We start from the raw sequence: 22,638 nt of genomic DNA on the forward strand, positions 1-22,638 counted from the left end.
TTCATTTTTATAGATAAATACATTAAAGAAATGTTAACTTATTTATATCAATTCCACAGCTATGTTTTAAATGAGGAAACATCCATGCAAGGCACAGTGAGAAAATTATTTGGTTTGGTAACTAGAGAACAGAAAAATGAATAGGGCTTATTCTGGAAAAATTCATATTGTTAACTTGCAGCATAATGAACAAAATTTATTTAAAAGAGAAGTATAGTGGTTCTTCAAAATAGTCAAGTTTAAATTATACAGTTATTACAGTAGGATAAAAGTTCAAGAAACTGCAATGAAATAGCAATTTTATGCATTTTAATATGATGCAACACGTTCTTTTCTTAGGTAAATGCAGCCATCATATTTTTGCAGTAGTTTGCATGCAAGAAATCCTCAGCCATCTGAGAGTCACAGCCTCCCTAATTAAATACATTCTGCAATATTCAGTGCATCAAGTTAACCCCAGTTCTTGGTCTGAAACCTGTCAGGCAGACTTAAAAATTAATAATAGCTGCCTGTTTAGCCTCTGTGCAGTGCTTAAATGGATTTTGAGGCTGACATTTTGGCTGATGGACACTTCTCTGAACAGTAATAATGCTTGAAGAAACATTTATTTCCAGCTATTGCTCACCTTTACCTACATTCCAGACTGTAGTTAACTTTTACTTAGAAAGAAGATGATAGCAGGTCAAAAGGAATAAAAAAGAAGACATGTAAAAGGCACGCTGCTGTAGTGGGGTTAATACCTTCCATCATTCATCCTAATGAAAAAGTCTATTTATATCTCTTCCTTTCATTTTTTTCATTTCTATCTTTGTAGATCTATCAATCTATATAAGCCCTTTTGAAGGAACAGAATAAGTGAAATCCGTAATCATAAAAGCCTGTCACTATCCTGTTTGTGAATCATTTTCTCCAAAAAATGAACTCAGAAGCTTGTTACCACCCTCTCAGAGCTACAGAATGGTTTTAATAAAGTGGAGTCTGGGGACTAGGAAAAATACATTGTTAAAAATGTTATTAAATTTATAAATATTTTCTGGACTTTCTTTGAGAAACAATAGCATTATTGCTGCTAAATACTATTTCATAAATATGACATTGACACATCTCAAAAGTGATAGTTCTGTACTGTATGTGAATATGTAAAGTGGAAGCTGAGTTGCATTTAAATTGCATAAGGAAAAAGACATGAAAATAGAGAGGAAGATTTATGACAAACCTACAATCGTCCTTTCACCATTCATTATAAAAACAAGCCTGAAATATCAAAAGGTCAATCCAAGGAAGTTCAAGCCTCCTTTGTACATAAATGAAAATAAGGGAAAGGGCTTCCATTCATCATAAAGGAAAGTTTTATTCAACAAATGAAACCACAAGAACAAAGTTAACAAACACAAATTATTTTTTGTTTGTCTCTCCCCTGAACCAGTTGTTTTTAGAGCTCAGTTGTATTTCATAACAGAAGACAATAACCTGATTTTTAAAAAGGAAGTTTCCCCCATACTGCGTTATCTATAGGAACCTCCATATGCTATCATTAGACAAATATTAAGTAAACCAAATTATTAACAACGCTGAAAAACTACCACAACGCTTTATCTGACATATGGCATTACATTTATACACAACATTAAGCATCTGTTGTCTGTAATCTAATGCGAGAGAAAGAATTTTTATTTGCTTTTAATTTTTGTAGTTACATAGGAGGTCCAGCAGTGATAAAATTCTTATAAATATGCTATGTTTTGCAAAAGGAATGAAGAGCTAGCACAGTAGCTAATAGTAGTAACATATCCATATGTCTGTGTGATTACCTTTACATATAAATATACATGTTTACTTAACTAAGCAGTATTTGGGAATCCACTACTACTATCTTTACATCAATTGCAATTTCCCATATGGTTGAGTCCATTTAACTCCTAAAAAATATGATTTTTATAATAAAACAGTTAACATAAAAGATGACCAAGAAAGAGGATACTGCACTACACTTCTGTTGGGCATTACCAGATTCAAATATGCCCAGATGACGACTATCTTAAATTATCTCACTGAAAATGAGTACTTGTGAAACTTTCCAAACAGCAGCCAAAGATCATCACTGAGCTTTAGCACTCACCAGTTTCATCTTTAGGCCATAATAACTTTAGATATTGACACAAAATGTGCTGTTACTGACCAGCAGATAAACATGCTTGACACAGACTTTTTAAATGACAGTAAGTTTTGCTTCCTGGCACTCAAACACCACTATAGCTTCCAGGTTGAGAATATTCTCCTGGCTTTGGCATTTCTGCAAAATGACAATGACTATCAGTATTTTTGGAAAGCTTGAAAAGAGATTTGCATCTTTCTGTTCATCTGGAAGAACGACCCAAAACCACAGAATTTGATGTACCAGTTCTGGTAAGACAAAGGCTGCTGTCATTGCCTTGTAGCTCTCCACTATAAAACAGAGAAGAGAAACAGATGACATATGATCAGAAATACCACCGCAAGTATCCAGGAGGCTCCCTCAGCTCAGCAGTGGCCCAGGCCAACCCCACCAGACATTTAATGGAGCCAAATGTCAGCTTCCAGCTTACGTAGACTACAGAGGCCTGTCCAGTTGGGAGTTTACTCACTAGATGCAGACTCACCTATTTGCTATCGTACTTACTCCACTTTCTCCCATACAGTAAATATACAGGATAAACCTATTAGTGCAACAACATTCCATGGTCTTACAGTCCTGTTAGTGTCCTCCTACCTATCATTAGCTTTAATGCATGTTCAGTCTTATATTGAACTTATACAGTGAATTCTGAAGTATTTAATGAAGGAGCAAATACATATGGGACATTATGCTATTTAAATTAACACTACATTCTTTTTTTTTTCTTCTTTCTTTTTTCCTTTTTTTTTACATTAATTTATTATACAATTGCCTGAACAAGCATTTGTTCTTGTTCCTATGGAAATAAGTACATAGATATAATTCAGAAAAACAAAGGTAAAACCTCTGAAGTAGCATAAAATAAAAGCTGTTAAACAATATAAATACTGAAGACCAGAAGAAGTCTTGATCCTAGTTAAGCCAGTGGCAAAAAAAAATACAGTGGAGGCATGATTCCCCCTTCTTTATTCTGCTTTAAAACTGTAGATGAATAATCCATTTCAGGAAAACAACTAAGAACAAAACACCCATTCCGTCCTCTGCTTTTACATTCCTCTAGCAAAATGTACAAAATAGTCTTTGTTTCCATATGTAATCTCCATGGACTGTTACAGAACACCTTGTTCTAGCTGAGAGATGGTCTTTAAATAATAGATAGTCCACAATATACAAAAGGGGAAGTCTTGGCTCTGGAATATTTCTAGCAGCAGCAAAAGTTATCTGCCTGAAAGTATCATAAATTTAATGTGGAATGTAACATGTAAGGTTTAACCAAGTAGGGTGTAGATGAAGTATGAGAGAGTAGCAACATCTAAAATACATGTAAACAAATTCAGTTTTTCATTGATAAAGTATAGCCTGCTATAATATGCGACTCACGTAACTTGAAGAAATTCTCGCAGAGTTTCTGTACCACTTGAACAAAATACTTTAGTACATCTTCAGTAAAGAACTCATTTTTTACTGTAGAGTTGCCTCTAATTTCCTCTCCCATCACCAAATTTAATTATGCATTAAACTCTGAGTATCTTTCCTGGCATAGGTATGAAGATGATAGTCTAGATGCTATTTTCATGCTAGCCAGCAGCTTATTTATTTTTCATTAAAGGATAAGGGTAAATCACTCATTATAAGAGTCCTCCAGTGCCTATCCACAATTCTTCCTACAAACATGAGATGGAAATTTCTTCCTGAAATTCAGTAGTAAACTATCACCTCAATCACTTTATCACAAAGAATTTTTGTTGAATATTCCACAGAATATTAATAGATGAGAGCAGTAATATATATATATATATATATATATATATAATATTTAAATGGGCCTTCATTTAAACATTTAGAAATATTTTAATGGAAAGCAAAATATTTTTATTTTTTGCAGGGTGTACTAACATATTTCTCTGAACAGAGAAATGTGTCAGAACACTACTAGGGCATATATTGGCCAATTCTGACCTTTATGCATAAATAGATGCATATAAACATATATATATGTAAGTGGATGTGTATATGTGTATGAATGTGTGTGTGTATTGATATATATATATATCACACACATATTTTGTTCCAAACATAGGTAAATACAAACTCCCCTTAGCCTTTAGTTGGTTTCCAGACTGATAACTAGAAAGGACAGCATTTAAAGGCTAGTTCATTACTACCTTATAAATTCCTGTTTTGCAAATGTGATTAATGTCAAACATTTCTGTTGTTGATTCTGAATACTATATACCACACCCCAGGTATATATATACATAGATTAATATATACATAAAAGACAACTTGCTTCAAATAGGTATATAATTATAATAACGCATTTTTCCTTAAGCTGGGAATCACACCTTCCTTTAAGATTTCTTGGTTTACTACTGTAATAAATAATATTCTTACTAAAATGGAAATACCATTCCAATTTAGAGGCAATATATTGTATACTGACAGCTCGTTGACATTTCTTAGCTCCATTCCTTGGTCCCCAAATACTCACAGTATGCCCTTTTTTAAAACTAGCAGATTTGATTCAAGCTTCTACTTAGCTAATTTAATATTGATTTCATTTTAGTCTCCACCTTCCACCTCCTTGGCCTTTCTGTTTAAATTAGATCTGCTTTTAAATGGATGCCATCTCAACCCCCTGTTGCCAGCACCTTAGCCTTTTCACTTAAATTGCATCTATTGTTAAATCAATCTTACTCCAGCATCCAGCATTCCTCTCCTGAGCTTTCCACTTGACATCACACACAGGCCTAAGTGGTGCCTGCTCCTGCCCCTAGCTTTCACCCAGCTTCTCCATTAAAATTAAATCTCTTTCCAAATCCATTTTCCACTTGCAGTTGCCACCTTCTTACTTTTTCATTTCTAAATGGCAACAGCTTTGTGTCTGTTTTAATTTGTGGAGCTCGAAAGGAAATTTTCAGATTCCTATACTTCCATACAAATACCATCTCCCCCAAGTCTTAAGATACAGGCAGATGGGATCTTCCAGTTTCTGGCCCTCAGCTTAAATAAGATCCATTTCATTGTTTTTGTTGCCTGAGTGGGAATTTCCCTTAGCCTAGTTACCACATCATACCTAAGAGCTCTATATTGTAACAGCTTTAATTCATCTTTTTAGTGTGAGATGTGTAAGCATGGACCTAGTGGTGGGCCTGTGTTATGGAGGCGGCATACCAAGTCAAAGAGGATACACATTTAATGAGGCCCTATACCAGCAGGGAGCTGGCCATAAATTATCTTGGTAATACGCTGGTAAAGAATCTGGGGATTCAGTGAGCTGAACAGTTACAATTGAGACAAATATTCCCACTGCTTCCCGCTACAAATATCTCAACGTGTTTGACAGACTCGGAAGGCTTATGGATGAATTGGCTTTTTAGGTGGTCAGAATTTTCAATGCCTTTTCCTTTATGCCTACGTCTGGTCTGAGAGAGTGACACTGAAGTTTCATCTTAGAAGAAAGAAATGTCCTCCCTTTTTCTTCCTTGCAGACAATAACCTCAAAAATGGACAGATCCATACTGACCAGATGAGAGAAGAGACTGTCACTAAATTTCCCTGGAGCTGAGATTTATATTCAATTCCTGTCTATCAATACTAAGCTTTGAAATACAGTAGTTAAAAAAAAAAAAAAAGCCAAAGCTTCTCATTTCTTGTTTTGAGGGAGTATCTCTGATAGAAATCATATACTATGGGTCCCATTGCATGTAATGTTTCCCAATGTATATATGAACATGATTGCCTTACAGACCACTTGAACAATTACTTTGCAAAGGAGCTACAGTACAAATTCTAAAAGAGATGGCTAACCAGCACAACTCAGTGAAATACATTAAATCAAGCTATGAATATCATGTCTCAGTCAGATAATTTTGGAAGATAATTTAATTGGCAATGTTCTTTCCCCAAATATGGCAAAGTCAAAAAAATACGAATTAGTTATCCATAATTTTAGCCATCTCAGTTCTAAATTTAATAAACCTAAAGACAACCAGCATGTTTAACCAAGATAGGTTGTAATTTTTTTTTCTTGGAAAAGGAAGGGATACCAATGTTGATTAATGATAATATCAAAGCAAGAGAAAGACCCACACAAATAAGGTATCACAAAGATTTGTTAGAAGAACCACAAAGAAAAACAAGATATTCAAATTTGTTTTTTGCTAATCCTTTTTTTTTTTTTAAATCCTATTGATTTTTACTGTAATCTGTTTTTTAGTTCTGTGTACTGAGTGTCTGATGCCATCAGGCTTTCAACCCTTCATAAAATAATCTTTCTAAATTCCTCCTATTTGTAAGCCAGGAATTGTTGTCTATATTTTGTACTTTTCAGATTTTTTTAGTTGTTGCATTTCAATAGTCCTAATTTTCAGGATATAAGAGAAGCAAGATTTATAACAAGAGACGCTGTCTTATTAAATCAGTTGATTTAGCCAATACAGTTTTCCACTTGGGTCAGCTGGTCATATAAAGTATATCACCTCTCCATAGAAAACCTACTTTTCAAGAATAGAATAGAATAGCATAGCATAGCATAGCATAGCATAGCATAGCTCTGTTGGATGGGACCTTCAGCAATCATTGACCATTTCATGGCTAACCAAAAATTAAAGCATATTATTGAAGATATTGTTCAAATGTCTCTTGAACACTGACAGACAAGGGGCTTCAACCACCTCTCTAGGAAGCTTATTCCAGTGTCTTTACCTTCGTGGTAAAGAAATTTTTCCTAATGTCCAGTCTGAACCTCCCCTGGTGCAGCTCTGTGCCGTTCTTACATGTCCTGTCATTGGTTCCCAGGGAGCAGAGGCCGGCACCTCTCTCTGCTTCCCCTCCACAGAAAGGTGCAGAGAGCAGTGAGGTCACCTCTTAGCCCTTTTTTCCAGACTAGATGACCCAAGGATCCTCAGCTTCTCCTTATGGAGCATGCCTTCAAGCCCTTTCACCAGCTTTGTTGTCCTCCTCTGGACACACTCAAGTATCCTTGAATCCCTGAAAGAATAAAAGCATTCTTTTTATATTGTAGAGCCCAGAACAGCACACAGTACTCAAGGTGAGGCAGCACAAATGCTAAATATCTCAGGAGAATCACCTCTTTTGGCTGGCTGGCTGCACTGTGTTTAATACACCCTAAAATGTGGTTTGCCTTCTTGGCTGCCAGGGCACACTGCTGCCTTGTGTTGAGCCTCCTGTCGACTGTATTATATTTATTGCAGTTAATCTGTGTTGGTTATGTGTTTTATTAGCTCTTTATCATAACAAGACTTTTCTTATGAATCCTCTGTGATCTAGGACATAGCTGGACTCAATTCAAACTTCATTTTACATTCTTTTGTTTTGAAACAGTCAATATTGACTGTTTCAATACAGTTGGTTTTGTTAGCTGAAATTTAATCTCAGTACATCTGTGTTTTTCTCAATATTACAGTTTAGGTGAAGCAAAACCAAATAATGCTGTGTTACTCTCACTATTTATAAGATGACTCTTATTCCTTGGCATTGATTTCCGCACATTTTCTTTTCCTTCATAATCATTACAATTAATCAGGACAATGTGCTATTTTGTACAACTGTAATTCAAGACTCACAAGGCTTTCATAAAAATGTATTTTTTACTTCATCTTTCTTCAGGGAGAGAATTTTTTATTGATGAAGTCACTATTGCATTATCCTTCTTTATCATTAACAGATTGATTCCCTGGTGGCTTCAAAATGAGTATTAATCCTGTTACATACTCTATTTCCCTTTTGCACATTCATCTTTCTCCTAATATGAAACGATACCAACTTTCTAACAATGAGAAAAACATTTTCCTAGCCATCATGTTTTCTGACACACAGGACATTTCTTTTTTTTCCAGTCCATCATAAGAAGTGTCCATCATCCACTGGCCATCATAAGATCCAGGTTTTTATTGCTCTATATTCTTAGCTCTATTTTCATAGCTGAGAATGTAGTCATATATATTGGGTGTTTTTGAAGAGCTACTTTGAGAGAGAAGAGCTTAATTAGTGAGAGCGATGGTAATGCCAAATATATATATATATATTAAGAGATCAGCAAGACAACTTGAAGATGAAGAAAGAGCAGGAGAAAAGCAGTAACATATGAGGTACAACAGGTTTCCTCATTTGCAGAAAAGCACTTACAGAGAAAAAACAGTGCTCACTGATGCATTTGTGTGTGATTAAGTAGGAGACTTACCAGGTGCTTCTGCAACAGCTCTGAAATGGAGCATAGTGGATGATCTTATTCTAGGAAAGACCGATGGCACCATAGAAGGACTTAATAATGCATTTACAGAGACTGGAGAATGTTGGTTTGACACAGATCAAGAGAAGGATTATTTTGCTGGCTTCCCCATCTTGAAAAACTAAGGGCAAAAACAAAGGGAAGATCAGAGGTCACTAGTTTCTGCTCATCCAGAGAGATAAAAGATTGAAAGGAGAAGACTGATAATCTGGAGATCACAAAAGGAGTTTATCCAGTTCTATTTCTGATCTGTAGACTTGAATTCAAAGAAGGCACAGTAGGAACACAAGCTTACCTGCTGGTTGGTCAAAGAAGGACAATGTGGGAGTTACTGCTAGCATGAGGAAAGGGACGTTCTATCAGTGCTGGAGGCAATTTTGTCTGCTTAGCAGAAGATAAAAGGTAGTTTGGAGCTTAAAGTTGCTGAAACCATGGAAGACGTGCAGTAGAAAGCATTGAGATCTGCCTCCTCAAGGACTGAGGCAGACCATCACTAAGCATGATGGTTATGTCCATGCTGTGAGCAGGATTTGCAAAGGAGGAAATTTATACAATGCCCAACAACAAGAGCAAATGTCATGTGGTAAATCAGGATTTCTATGCAGAGCTTCAGAGATGTTCATGGGGTCAAACACGATGATAAATGAGAAGCAGGTTTTTGGAAATGGAAACTGCTTCATCTGTGTGGTGGTTTTACCCTGCTGGGCTGCTGCACTACAACCGCTCTCTCACTCCCTCTCTTCTTCCCTCAAGGGCAGCAGGTCCCACCAGACCCTGTTCCACCGGGGGCTCCTCCACGGGCTGCAGCGTGGAGATCTGCTCCATGTGGGACCCATGGGCTGCAGGGGGACAGCCTGCTCCACCAGGGGCCTCTCCACAGGCCGCAGGGGAACTGCTGCTGCCTGCCTGGAGCACCTCCTGCCCTCCTGCTGCACTGACCTTGGGGGCTGCAGGGCTGCTTCTCACCCCTCTTTCTCCCAGCTGCTGTTGCACAGCAGTTTTTTTCTCCTTTCTTAAATCTGCTCTCACAGAAGCCAAACCAGCATTGCTCCCTGGCTTGGCTCTGGCCAGTGGCAGGTCCCTTTTGGAGGGGCTGGAGCTGGCACTGATCTGCCATGGGGCAACTGCTGGGCTCTGCTTACAGAAGCCACTCCTGAAGCCCTTCCCTACAAAAACCTTGCCACATAAAAAAAAAACAGTACAATGTGAAATGTAAAACAAAGTTACACAATGTTAGTGTGCCTGATGCTATGGAGAAGAAAATACGAGATCAATATTTTGCTACAAAACCTCATACCTGAACTCTCATACTATGGGAAATAAATTTTACCAGGTTTGTCAAGTTCAAGATATCAAGTCTGTCAAGTTAAAGATGGTAGGCTGTAACTGGACCACAGCAGTTAGCTACTAAACAGTGAGGAAGGGTCAGGAAAAAGGGAGACTTTCCTGAGTGACTGCAAAAAAAATTAACAGGAAGAGATATTAAGCAGATTTTTAAGCCCTATATTGAAAATATCGCCATTAAAACAAACAAACAAACAAACAAAAAGACAAGAAAATTTGCACCATGGCCTGAATGTGACAGAACTGCGGTCATCCAGGGCTTTGAGGTAGATGTGTACAGATCCTTTTATTGAGAACTCCCAAAGAAAAGAACAACACTAAAGTAAAAATAAATAAATAAATAAATAAATAAATAAATAAACTATAGACTAGTACAATTAAATAGCAAACTCAAAATTACTAGATCATAAAGAACAGAAATGAGAGGTTTATAACATTTCCTCCCTTTGTGTCCATGCGGTTGGCGAACCACTCTTCTCTTCTGAGTCCTAACTAGGTCTCTGGCTTTTTGAATTGCAGAAAACTTTGCTCACCTTCTCCAGTCCTTAGCAGTGTCTGCTCTACATCACCTCTAGGGCCCACCTGGTTTGCTGTTCCTCTCCACAGCCTTGTCTTGAGGAGAAGACTGCCAGCATCTTGTGGTGCTTCTCTCAGTTGTGTCCTGTTCTATGAATGCCACACAAGTGTGCTCTCCTGAACATCCTTTGCTCACTCCCACTCAACCTTCATAAGGGAAGCGAAGATACAAAGATGTGAAGCAAATATTATGTCACAGAGGTTGCTAGCAGCAAAGTTCAGGAACAGTCTTCCATCACTAGAAAAGTGGGAACAAAAATCCAGAATCACTCAATGATACAAAGGGTCCCTCCTGTCCCAAAACCTAAATTATTAAAATAATGTTAATATCTTCTGTCATGAATGGATGAAATGAACTTTCTTCTATGTACAGAAATCCAGAAGAAATTCCAATACAGGAACTCCAAATGTCACAAATGTTTTGAAAAGCACTGCTTTATGCCAAGTATTTGATTTGTAAATACTTTGCTCAAGGAAGTTTATCTTTAATTATTCAATAGAATTGAACAGGTTATACATTATATAAGGGGATATTAATTTTGCATACTAAAATGTCCGTGTCTTGTACTTAAGGTTAAAAACAGCAGTTGAGATATTCTTAGATATACAATAATCAGGCAGACTTAGATGTTGTCTTAAAGTAAATATTTGGGTCATACTGACAAATAACTGAAGCAAACAGAAATTGGTATGTATACAAAGAACAAAAGTCCAGAAATAGAGCCATCTGGGACTCAACTGACAGGGGGGAAAAAAAAAGAAAAAGAAAAAAAATAATAAAGGAACAAAACACCTAACTTGTGAATTAGCAATGAACTGTAAATGGAATAGATCAATTCCAGTTGGTCCTAGCATCTGTACTAAACATTTTAAAAAGAGCTCTGTAGTTTCTGGCACCAAACTCAGCAGCAATATAAAGGCATACTAATACATAACATATCTTCCTGAATCAGACTACCAAAAGAGATCAAAGCATATCTTCAAAAAGCAGATTCAGAGTTCTGCCTGTTCTGAAGTCAGCTTGGACACATTTATTGTGAAGATCGTGTGTTTGGAGATGGGATTGAAGTTGTAGCAGCCTTCTATACAAGTCTTTATTCTTGACTATTCTGCCAGTTTAGAGGACTGACTGGGTATGCATAGCAAAAACTCATTGGCGCTGTCTCTGTCTTGGTACTACGTGAGCTTAATTGGTAGGCGTAGTTTCTGGGTATTTATCATCTTCTGTGCATGGATTATTTTCCTTTACCAGCTTAATTTGTATAAATGCAGTATGGTAATGTTAATGGTAAGAAAAAGAGAGATTAGATATAAGGAAGAAATTCTTCACTCAGAGGGTGGTGAGGCACTGGCACAGGTTGCCCAGAGAAGCTGTGTTCAAGTGTTCAAGTCTAGGCAGGATGGGGCTTTGGACAACCTGATCTAGTGGGAGGCGTCCCTGCCCATTGAAGGGATTTGGATCTGGATTTTCTCGTGACACCCAATGACAGGACAAGGGACAATGGGTGCAAGCTGAAATATAGGAGGTTCCGCTTAAATATGAGATGAAACTTTTTCATGGTAAGGGTGACAGAGCACTGGAACAGGCTGCCCAGGGGGGTTGTGGAGTCTCCTTCTCTGGAGACGTTCAAAACCCACCTGGACACGTTCATGTGTGACCTGATCTAGGTGTTCCTGCTCCAGCAGGGGGATTGGACTAGATGAGCTTTCAAGGTCCCTTCCAATCCCTAACATTCTGTGATTCTGTGATCTGGATGATCTTTAAGGTCCCTTCCAACTCAAACCATTCCACTGAAAAAAAATAACAATAATAAAAATCCCAGAGCATTCTGCATCAAAGGAGATTAAATTAGAAAGGGTGCCAGAGAGGAAAACATTAATAATTAGTGAAATCAAGTGAGCTAAGATTTTTCATTTTCCTAATTTTCTCACTGTATAAAAAAGACTGTAATCACATATAAATTCTATAGGGGAAATACTTGTACCAAGTTTATTATCACCCATATTGAAAGGAATAAGAAGTTATAAATTGGAATCATTTGTAACTTTCTTTGGTCATAGGCAGAAAGAAAGCTACCATTCACTTTCTTTGAAACAATCTTATTTTAGAACTAGCAATAACACCTTTAAATACTAGCCTTGGGGGAAGAAGGGAGGGAGGGGGAAGCTTTATTTGTTTGAAGTGGTTTTAGACATATTTTCCATACGCTTTTTTTCCACAAATAAATGGCAAGTTGTTTAGACATTAGTCATTAGACAAGCATTTTAGCCATCAAGACAAAATTTAAGAAAAACGAGGAACAGAATAGTGACCTATATAGGAAGAAAATGTATCATCAGAAATATTTCATTAGGACAGTCTGATAGAAGAATAACATAAGCTGTAGTCAGCTATGCAGACATGTATAGGATGTCTGATTTGTTTTGCTAAACAGATGAAGCTTTGATATATATTTAGAAAGAACACAATAAAACATTTTAAACCAAAATGGAAAACTGTTCCTCAACAACTTAAGCTTCAAGTATGGATTTGCAGATAGCACATCATGAAAAATGGTGTTTGCTTAAGCCTAAAAGAAAGAATCCCTATATATTTGCAGCTTAAACTGCTTTTTCTGGTTCTATGTTACTGTTAAGTACTCGTGATATGTATTTTTTTCTATAGACCTTATGGGTGATGACCATACTCTACCAGGAACTTTTACCCTGTAATGGCCATGAGTCCTTAATGACTTGAAAATGATTGATAAATATTTCCTTTAAGAAAATACATGCAATCAGGCAGCCTGCCTTTTAACTTCAGTAATGGCATGGAATGGGTGTAAATAGCTGTCAAAGACATGGCATGGAAAATGTTTTGGAAAGATTTTTTCAGATTCAGAAGGGCTAGGGAAACTGGGATGAGAAGGTTTGAGCCACCTTCACCTCCTAACATCTTTGATGTTCCCCAGACTTCTTTCATCTTACGGGGCAGCTGCATCCTTGGAGAATAAAAGATCTGAACATCTGATATGAATATCTTGGTTGTCAAAACACTAATAAAATTAGAAGAGAGTTCAGTAGCAGAGACCATAGTTAAGATTTTCATACCAGTTTAAGGCAGCTTGTGAGAGGATGTTTCCTTCAGTGCAGTCCTGCAGAGAAGTGTGGTGATCAGAGTGGGACTCACATTTTAAAATGTGGGGCAGTTTTTAAAATGATGATCTATCTCACTAGGTGAAGACGAAAAAGAAAATCTGGTGCCAAATCATAATAATTAGAGTGGAACCATGAAATATTCCGCTCCCAGCTTCTGGTTATAAAAGTTTATGCAAGAGGTTGTTTCTTAGTAGTTTGCTACTACTTCTTGCTGTCTTCATCTTATTACTATCTTCTAATACTTCATAGAGACAGAAAAACAATCACAGTGGCACATTATTACTGATGTTTCTTTTTCTTCCTTTCTTAATTGTCTTGCATGTTTTCCCTCCTTTAGTCCTCTCCATAAATAAGAAGCTATTCCTGGTATACTGCAAAGCAATGTGTGATTCTTCTGCCACATGACTAGAGGCTCAGATACTCAGATGTAATATGAAGTGTGATAGTATTGGCTCCTAACAGATGTCTGGATCAATCTGAGTAGTTCAGACGTAAGAACGGTGTATCTTTTGACAAAACTGAAAAAGTGAAGACCTAATGGTAAAACAAACAAACAAACAAAACCCACAGGTGCTTATCTGGAAAATTTATATATGCTACAAGTGCAAACATTGGAAAGTCCAAACTTTGGACTTCGTGCATGTAGCACTGACTTAACATTTTCCCCATTTTTGCTTCTTTGTCATAGGCTTTGGCTCCTTGTCTTACTACCTGTCACTTACTCTAACTGGTTACAACCACCCCAGCTACATACTTTTCTTAATGAATGTGATTGCATTAATATATTGCCATTCAAAAAATCTTAGCGCAGTGGGAAAAAAATGCAATGTAAAATAGTATTTGGAGCCCCATTGGTTAATAAAATCTTCTGTACGTAAAAGCACACAAGCAAGTAGCTTCTAGCCTGCCACTCTGCGACTGGGGACAGCTGAAGGTGCCATCCATTCCAGCCATCATTTTGAGGGCTTATCCTGATTTATAAAATGGAAAGGCAAACATCAAGAGAATCTAAGCTATTTCAGCACAAGAAGCTGCACGTTTTACTAAGAATTATGCTATCTGCATATCACTGCTCTGTTCATACCCTGCACCTCCCTCCAGGCACACTTAGGATGTGCCAGCTTTGAAAGGAGAAATTAGTGATATACCTATGGGCTGACAAGCTCTGGCAGCTGTTTGCACAGGGCCTGCCAGCAGGTCAGTGGGATATTGCCAGAGAAGCTGAATTCCAGATGAGAGGGTGGCAAAGGAGAAGGTATTTTTTCAGATGTCTGATTCTTCTGTGCTACCTTCAAAGGGAGAGGAAATTTTAACTGGCATATGGGTGAATGCACTGCATTAATAGTAGTGAGGCATACCTAAATGTCATCCACCTACAAAAGAATAACCCTCAAAATTACTGATGACAGTGGATACACCTTCTTCAGCTAGCAGCATGTTGCACTTTTCTCACTCAGACAGATTATGACAACTATTCCTCTGATATGGCCCATGAGTGAATGAACATCATTTTAATGGACTACCCACAGTGGGCAGCCAGCACAAATTTGCACTTCCAAGCCCAGCAGGTAGTGAACTCTAAAAGAACATTTCACACTGGCCATTAAGCATCCAGCATGACCACAAAACTGAGGTGACACAAGGAGAGAAAAATTCCCTGGGAATATGGATCATGTTTTGCAGCCAGCTGCAGATAAAATAACCAGTTTCTGCTGTAACCTGCTATTATCTGTGGGGTGCTAAAAAATCCTCTCCCTAGGATTTTAAGTTTCTCTCTGCATGACTGCAGTTAATGACTGGACTCCATGGGGTGTTCCTTGTTTAGTGACTGAGTATCTCTACTGATGACATGTTGCTTTAAAAAAAGATAATAATAGTGAAGCATAGAACTATAGAACTGTATGGAAAATGATTTTATTTTTCATTGAACTTACTTCCAGTTGTATGCAGCTTTCTGAAGTTAATTGTTGTAATCCTAAGAATGTATGGCAGGTATTATCCATAATCCATTAGTCAGGAATAAACAAAATCAATTATTCAATATCAGCCTTAAACTAATGTTTTCCCCTTGGGAAACCTATACAAATGTTATTGCTCTTTACTTTTGCCCAATTAAATGTGCATACATCTCTCTAGATGTATGCATCCTAAAATTTCAGTCAATGTAAAGTTTTATTTAATGGCCCTTCGCAGTCTTAGTCCTGGGAGTCTTCTAGACATAAATGCTGAAAATGTCAGGTAAAATCAGAGAGAATTTTTAGAATGAAAGGTAACTTAATTCAAATAACTGATGATGAATCTTCATATTAAAGAGCTATCAGCCATAAAATAGAGTGCATAATGGAAAATGGCACATTCAATTGTCTTGTATGATAGAGCAGCTTCTTGCTTTGAGAATTATCTTCACAAGAATTTTAAGTCAAACTTCAGCTTTAGTACTATATAATACGTCTTTCACTGCAAAATAGAAAGCCTCAGCTGAACGGATTTGAACAGCTCATCTCAAAACTTTTCTGATGGTGCTATTAAATATGTTTTCTTTGTCAAAGACACATCTATGTTGCCAATCATTAATACATACCGACTTCATGTCTTTCTCCAAGAGACCTGCTTGTAGAAGAACTAGTTACTTTAAATTCTCTCTCTACTTACAGTTGCAGATTATGTTGGTGATTGCTGAGAGGAATGATGTGTGGTTCTGAAGTGGTGAATTATCTCAAAAACATACTTGCTAACTCTTTCTATCATGTCCTCAGGGGAAAAAAAATCCTCTTCTGAGAGCAGGGAAAACTAAGGTGTATAAATAACCACACACGCACAAAAATAACAATAAAAAAGAATCTATTACTACAGACATGATTTCTTCCAAAAATGAAGCAGTAGTTATGTTTTACATTATACATCTACATATTTTATAAATCAGTTTTTACAAGAGTATATCTGCAAATGTATCTCTTGGTCCCATTAGTGCTTAGAGCAATTTTGATTTTTGGTGTTTTATTTTGTTATAGCATTCTGAAGGGGGCTTGCAACGTGAAAGAAAAGCAGTATAAGGAGGAGGTGAAAATAGGTTGGGTCTGACACTCGGACTGGGCTAGCTGGTGAGCGTAATGTCCTGCTCAGGCAGTTTCAAGAAAATACTCTTGCAGCTGAGGGGATGCTGCATGATTGAAGTACATCAAGTTCAGTTTTCATCTAAGCTACTCCTTTTCTGGACTCAAGAGGAGAGGCAATTAAAATCATCAGCAGCATTTCCACAGATTTTATAGGACATTTCATCAGTCCTTCAGTCTCTAAGCCTCATTTCTCCATCCCCTTCAGCCTGGATGAGCACTCTTTCTTTCTCTGTTTGCCTTGTACATATAGTGCTGGGAAGGGGGCTGTTTCATATTAGGTGCTATGGTGGTTTTACTCAGCTAGACAGCTGAGCTCCACCACAACCACGTTCTCACCCGTCATCCTCAAAGGGAAAGGGGAAGAAAATATGATGGAAAGGGCTCAAGGGTTGAGATAAGGGCAGGGAGATTGCTCAACAATTATCGTCACACGCAAAACAGACTCAGAATAGGGAGATTAATCTAATTTATTACCTACTACTAACAAGCTAGAACAGTGAGAAAAAAAGCAAGCTAAAACCACCTCCCCCCCAGCCACCCTCTTCCACCTCCTCCCCCCGAGCCGTGCAGGCAAATGGGGAATGGGGGCTGCAGTCAGTCCCTGACGCTTCGTCTCCGCCGCTCCTTCACGGTCCCTCTCTGCCCCTGCTCCCCGTGGGGTCCCTCCCACGGGATGCCGTCCTTCCCGAACTGAGCCTGCGGGGGCTGCCCACAGGCAGCAGCTCCTCAAGAACTGCTCCCACACGGCTCCGTACCACGGGGTCCATCCCCCAGGAGCAAACTGCCCCAGCACGGGTCCCCCACGGGCGGCAGCTCCCCCCAGACCCCCTGCTCCTGCGTGGGCTCCTCTCCACGGGCTGCAGCTCCGGCCCGGGGCCTGCTCCTGCGGGGGCTCTCCATGGGCCGCAGCCTCCTCCAGGCCACATCCACCTGCTCCACCGGGGGCTCCTCCACGGGCTGCAGCGTGGAGATCTGCTCCGTGTGGGACCCGTGGGCTGCAGGGGGACAGCCTGCTCCACCTGGGGCCTCTCCACAGGCCGCAGGGGAACTGCTGCTGCCTGCCTGGAGCACCTCCTGCCCTCCTGCTGCACTGACCTGGGGGGCTGCAGGGCTGCTTCTCAGCCCTCTCTCTCCCAGCTGCTGTTGCACAGCAGTTTTTGTTTGTTTGTTTGTTTTTCTCTTCCCTTTCTTAAATCTGCTTTCCCAGAGGCCCAACCAACATCGCTCACTAGCTCGGCTGTGGCCAGCAGCAGGTCCATTGTGGAGCTGGCTCTGATCTGACATGGGGCAGCTGCTGGGCTCTGCTCGTAGAGGCCACCCCTACAACCCCCCACTACCAAAACTTTGCCATATAAACCCGGTACAGATCCTCATACAGTGATTAACACGATGAGGACATAAATTCAGTTTAGGTCTTATATATGTGCTTGTGTATAAACAAATAAAGGCAGTTGCCTTTCATGTGACCAAAGAATCCTAATGTGCTGTGACTGTCAGTTCTACATTGCTTCTGTAAAAAGCCCTCCTAAATCATCAGAAAAATCACCTTCATCCCAAACTTGCGTTTAGATTTCTGTGGTAGCTTGGAAGTGTGTCTTCTTGAAGCTGTTGAAAATCTTACCAAGAGTAGCAAGATACAAGATTTAGACTAAAACATTGTAATTTAAAAATCATTATGACCGTAAAAGGAACCAAAAACTTATCAAGGGTAGATATCCCCACATTGTTTCTGACAGAAATGTTGAAAGAAATTGGAAGGATTCTGAAAAGACTCACTGTCCCCACGAATTCAGAGAAGATTCTGCTGCTTTTTCACATCCAACTGTTATCTATTTATTCTCAACTCAGTGGACTCACTTGGTTTGTCGTTTCCTTACATTCATGAGAGTCCATTGCTTTATGAAAGTTGGGGAGAAATTAGGTTCATGAACTAAATAGTTTCCACCACCTGAATTTCTAAACACTTCAAAAGGAGCAGAATCTGAAGAATTATGAAATTTATGCTGAGATTGCTCTTGAAACAAGAAGCTACATTATTCTACAGTGGTTTTTATCTACGTACTCTTCAGATATGTGAATGAGCATGCGTGCTGAAAGGAGCATGCATGTCTGGTCAGCGAGCTGCTGCCTAGTCTGGCCAGGCACAGTGCTATGTGGACATTTTAGATGACAGACCACAGAGCCTTCTGGAAGACACTTCCACAGTATTTTTACTTGTTTATTTCTGTTATGCAAACCTGTGCATGTGTTTACTATTTTTTTAATATAATTTGTCCATACTTATTTTTCAGTTGACATATTTTCATTTCCATTTGTTCATTTCTGGCACTGTTGTATTTTCAGTTGATTTCATAGGCGGACTTGACACATACTCCTACCGACAGCCCCCCCAGGAGCATGTTGAGTTAAAGCCTGTAAAGCCTGTAGGTAAGGTTCTGGTCCTGTGGACCACATTAATCCTTCTAACTGGACTGAAAGCTAACTTTCTCCTGAAGTAATTTTGGCATGAGGTTACTAATAATTTAATTATACTTCAATTAGAGCTTAATTAAAAAATAATCCACATAAAACATGATAGTAAGGACACTTTGTCATTGATGACACATCTGCTAAAACAAAGATTAGTAGATATCACTACATCTGCCATGACATGCCTTGGCTTAACACAAGGAGAGGCTTGCAGTAAAGGATGGGATTGTTTCCTGTTGACTTTTTAGCAAAAAGAGAGCTAGTTTATGGCTTCTGCTTCATAAACCTTAATGGGATTAACCCATTTATGAAAAAGCAGAACCTTCTAGCTACTGGAAGACAAATGTTTGCTGAAAAAATGCTAGTTGGCTTAAAATCTATGTGTAGAGTTTCACTGAAACCTCATTATCTCTTTGTTGTCAGTTATTTGCTCTCACTACAAAAATCACGGTTTTCATAGAGTCTTCCTATGAAGTACTCTCTGCTACCTAATGAATTAATTTGGATACATATCTGTTCATTTTATATGAAATAAATTAAAGTACAGGGAGATGTTAGCAGCACATATATTTTGGCAGAAGCTAAGATAAATTTAAATATATGATATTTCATAGTATTACTGGTAAAACATAAGATGTTCATTTGGAAATTCTTCTTAGATGTTTTTAAGTTGTTGCCTCGATGCTTTCCATCTTTAAATTGATATTTGGGCCTTTCAGGCATCTTAAATGCAGCACGAAACCCAAGTGCAGCTAACTGACTGAACTTGATCTAATGACTTACTGTATTTTACTTATCAGTTAAGAGAATTAAAATGAGTTTGAAGGTTTTTCCTGGTGTATGCATGGTTACATGTTCTAGGAGTTTTAATTTAAAGAGGACAGTTGCTAACAAAATGTTTTGAGTGGGCACTTGACACCCAAACTCTGCTTGAGACTTTACTAATATTTTCATGTTTTGTAAATACATTTTACACATGCTGCAGCTTTCAGTTTGCAGAAAAAAAAAATGAACAAAATTTTATTCAAATTTAGTGAGTAAAAATTGTAGGATTATGAAAGCCAAGAAAGGAGAAAAGCCCTATCTCAGTGTGACAGTACATGTTAGAACAGGAAGAAATATCACATTAAGACAACAACAACAACAAATAATGAGGAGTTTGACATGATAATAAGTATACTCTCTGTGTTGGAATATGTATTTTCAGTAATATTTCACTAGATGCTGGCTTTACTGCATTTTATATGGGAAAGATGACAGCAGAAAGGAGGTTTGACCATTCTTAATACGATGCTTGAGAGAAATTGGTATCTGGGAAGAAGAAAGCCACAGCTACAACATTTACACCTCTCCATAAACAATTTTAATCTCTAAAGCTGTGTTGAGGTTAGTTTTAAAACAGTCGTTGAGCAAACTCAATGTAACTAAAGGAGAAAAATAATAATAATAATAATAATTTCAGGAAAGATTTATATATACATTATATACATTCCTGTAAAATCTGTTCATTTACGTAAAAAAAAAAAAAAAAGACATAGAATATGAGAATTTTTTCGTTAGCAGATTTAGGTTAAATAGCTTGGAGGATACGGGGGATGTTGGTGAGCTTTTTATACTGGAAAATAAATGACATCTTCCCATTTCCTATGGATAGGTATTCTTGTACAGGTGAAAGGATCTTATCTGGCTTCTTTATGGCTGCTAGAAATATAAAACTGTAAAACAAATTACATTGTATTTTCTTCTTTATTGATGTCATGTTTTTAGGCACTGAAAGCTACAGAAAGCATCTTTACTTAAGCAAGGAGGAAAAATAATATCAGTGATCAAGTCTGAATTAAATTGCTGGAAACCATTTGAACAGTCGGAGGATTGTGCCAGAAATTTGCAGATGCTTATCCGTCTGCAGCACATCAGCCTTCCTGACATCTTTTAAGAAGTTAATTGCTATCAATATCAGTTATATGTAGTCTGAAAATCCATAGTATCACTAAGAAATGTGACTTCTGATATCCAGACTGTGAAAAACTCCATTTCTATTCATTGAGAAGTGAACATGAATAATGCCTGTTAAATACATTAAGAGCCTTAATAAAGGTTATAGATCTTTTACCATCTTCCCCACTTTACTCATGGGAAAGATTAGTGTGATGCTTTTTATAGAGAAAAGCCTGGCTGTATACCCCGCTTTCTCATCCCTTTCATCTCCTTTCTTTCATTCATAAATTAAATAAACATAAGACATTGAAAAAAAAAAAACAAGGTTCTGTGGCCTCATTGAAAGTATGTAGAAGACATTCTCAGTTTTTATTGAGTACTTATACTCAGTATGATACGTGCTTGGTGCTACAATACTTGCTAATCATTAACAAGTCTGAGAATCATTTTCCTTTTCGTCTCTGAGTATAGATTAAATTTGAATCTGTGCTCGCAGGGAATGTTCTTAAACACAAATATGAACAAACATAGCATGTCTGCTGTCGGTTCCGCCTATAACTCCATTAGGCCATTGGACTAGCAGAAGGAGAATCTTTGCCCTGAACCATTCAGTTTCAATTAAAATGTGGCGGGAGGGACAACAGAGGGAGTGGAAAAAAATTGTCATGTTCTCTCTGGGACTGAAACACATAGGTTTTAAAGAAGACTGTTGTGTTTTCATTTGTTCCAAGCATAATATCTAAAGCCAGGTCACCTGGTAGTAATTAAAATTGCTTCCACGTACTGCTAGATGTAAAATAGAGAAGTATGGAGATACGAAATCAAAACAAAACGGAATGTTGCATTTCAATTTCATTGTTTTGTTTTGTTTCATTATGATTATTAATGATTTGAAGAAATTTAAAATGTTGCATTTTGGTTTGCACTTGGGTTTTTTATTGCTGTTATTATTTGGTTGCAGAAGTTAAACTTTACATGTGCACCATTACTGCTGGGATGAGTAGGTGTGATTCATTGCTACTATAGTTTTGGGTAGCCCCATCTGGACAGGCACTGAACCCCTAATTACAAAGAAGACAGAGCATTTCTACAGATGTTCCTAGCTTCTGCTTGTGGAATTGATGCAGTGTCTGGGAAATGGCCAATGGAGAGGTTACTGCTCTATGATGGGTCTATGTGATCCTGCCCTGTTTGTATCTTCTCCTGAAACTCTAGCCACCATGAAATTGCTACAAAAAGCCATCACAGATTTTCCAAAATTATCCAGGAGAACATAGCTTACAGGCAGACATGAAAATACATAGATTCAGCAGGCGGGTGACTGTAATGAAGACTATAAATGTGTGAGTCCAGCTGAAATGTACATTTGTAATCAAATGAGAATTCTATAACCTGGTGAATATACATCTTACGCTGTTAAAATATATTATGCTGAAAATAATTTATTATTATGTGAGCTTCAGGCATTTTTCACCACCTCCTGTATTTTTCCCAAAATGTTTTTTTTTGCTTTTCTGGTATGCATGATGCAAAGCTACCACTTTGTAACCAGCCTTTCATTTTTGACCTTATTTCTGTGTCTTACAGCTGAGGAAATTAGTGTCTAGAGGTGTTTTATCCACTTGTTCATTAGTTACTAACCTGTCAGC

The 22,638-nt window shown here is 37.9% G+C and overlaps 1 protein-coding gene across 6 annotated transcripts in view; it reads left to right on the top strand.

The window, feature by feature from the left end:
* NKAIN3 (sodium/potassium transporting ATPase interacting 3) overlaps positions 1–22,638 on the top strand; it is a 372,124-nt gene that overhangs the window by 346,510 nt on the left and 2,976 nt on the right. For 2 of the 6 annotated variants that reach the window (XM_066993028.1, XM_066993030.1), the window contains exon 6: positions 18,926–19,009. The exons of 2 other annotated variants lie outside the window; for them this stretch is intronic. In XM_066993028.1, the coding sequence (XP_066849129.1) occupies positions 18,926–19,009 (84 nt within the window). Of the gene's footprint in view, positions 1–18,925; positions 19,010–20,818; positions 22,627–22,638 lie in introns of those variants that run through there. 2 more of the 6 variants (XM_066993032.1, XM_048061653.2) reach the window with 2 other exon arrangements.

This window comes from Anser cygnoides, chromosome 2, assembly GCF_040182565.1.
Source record: "Anser cygnoides isolate HZ-2024a breed goose chromosome 2, Taihu_goose_T2T_genome, whole genome shotgun sequence".
NCBI lineage: Eukaryota > Metazoa > Chordata > Aves > Anseriformes > Anatidae > Anser > Anser cygnoides.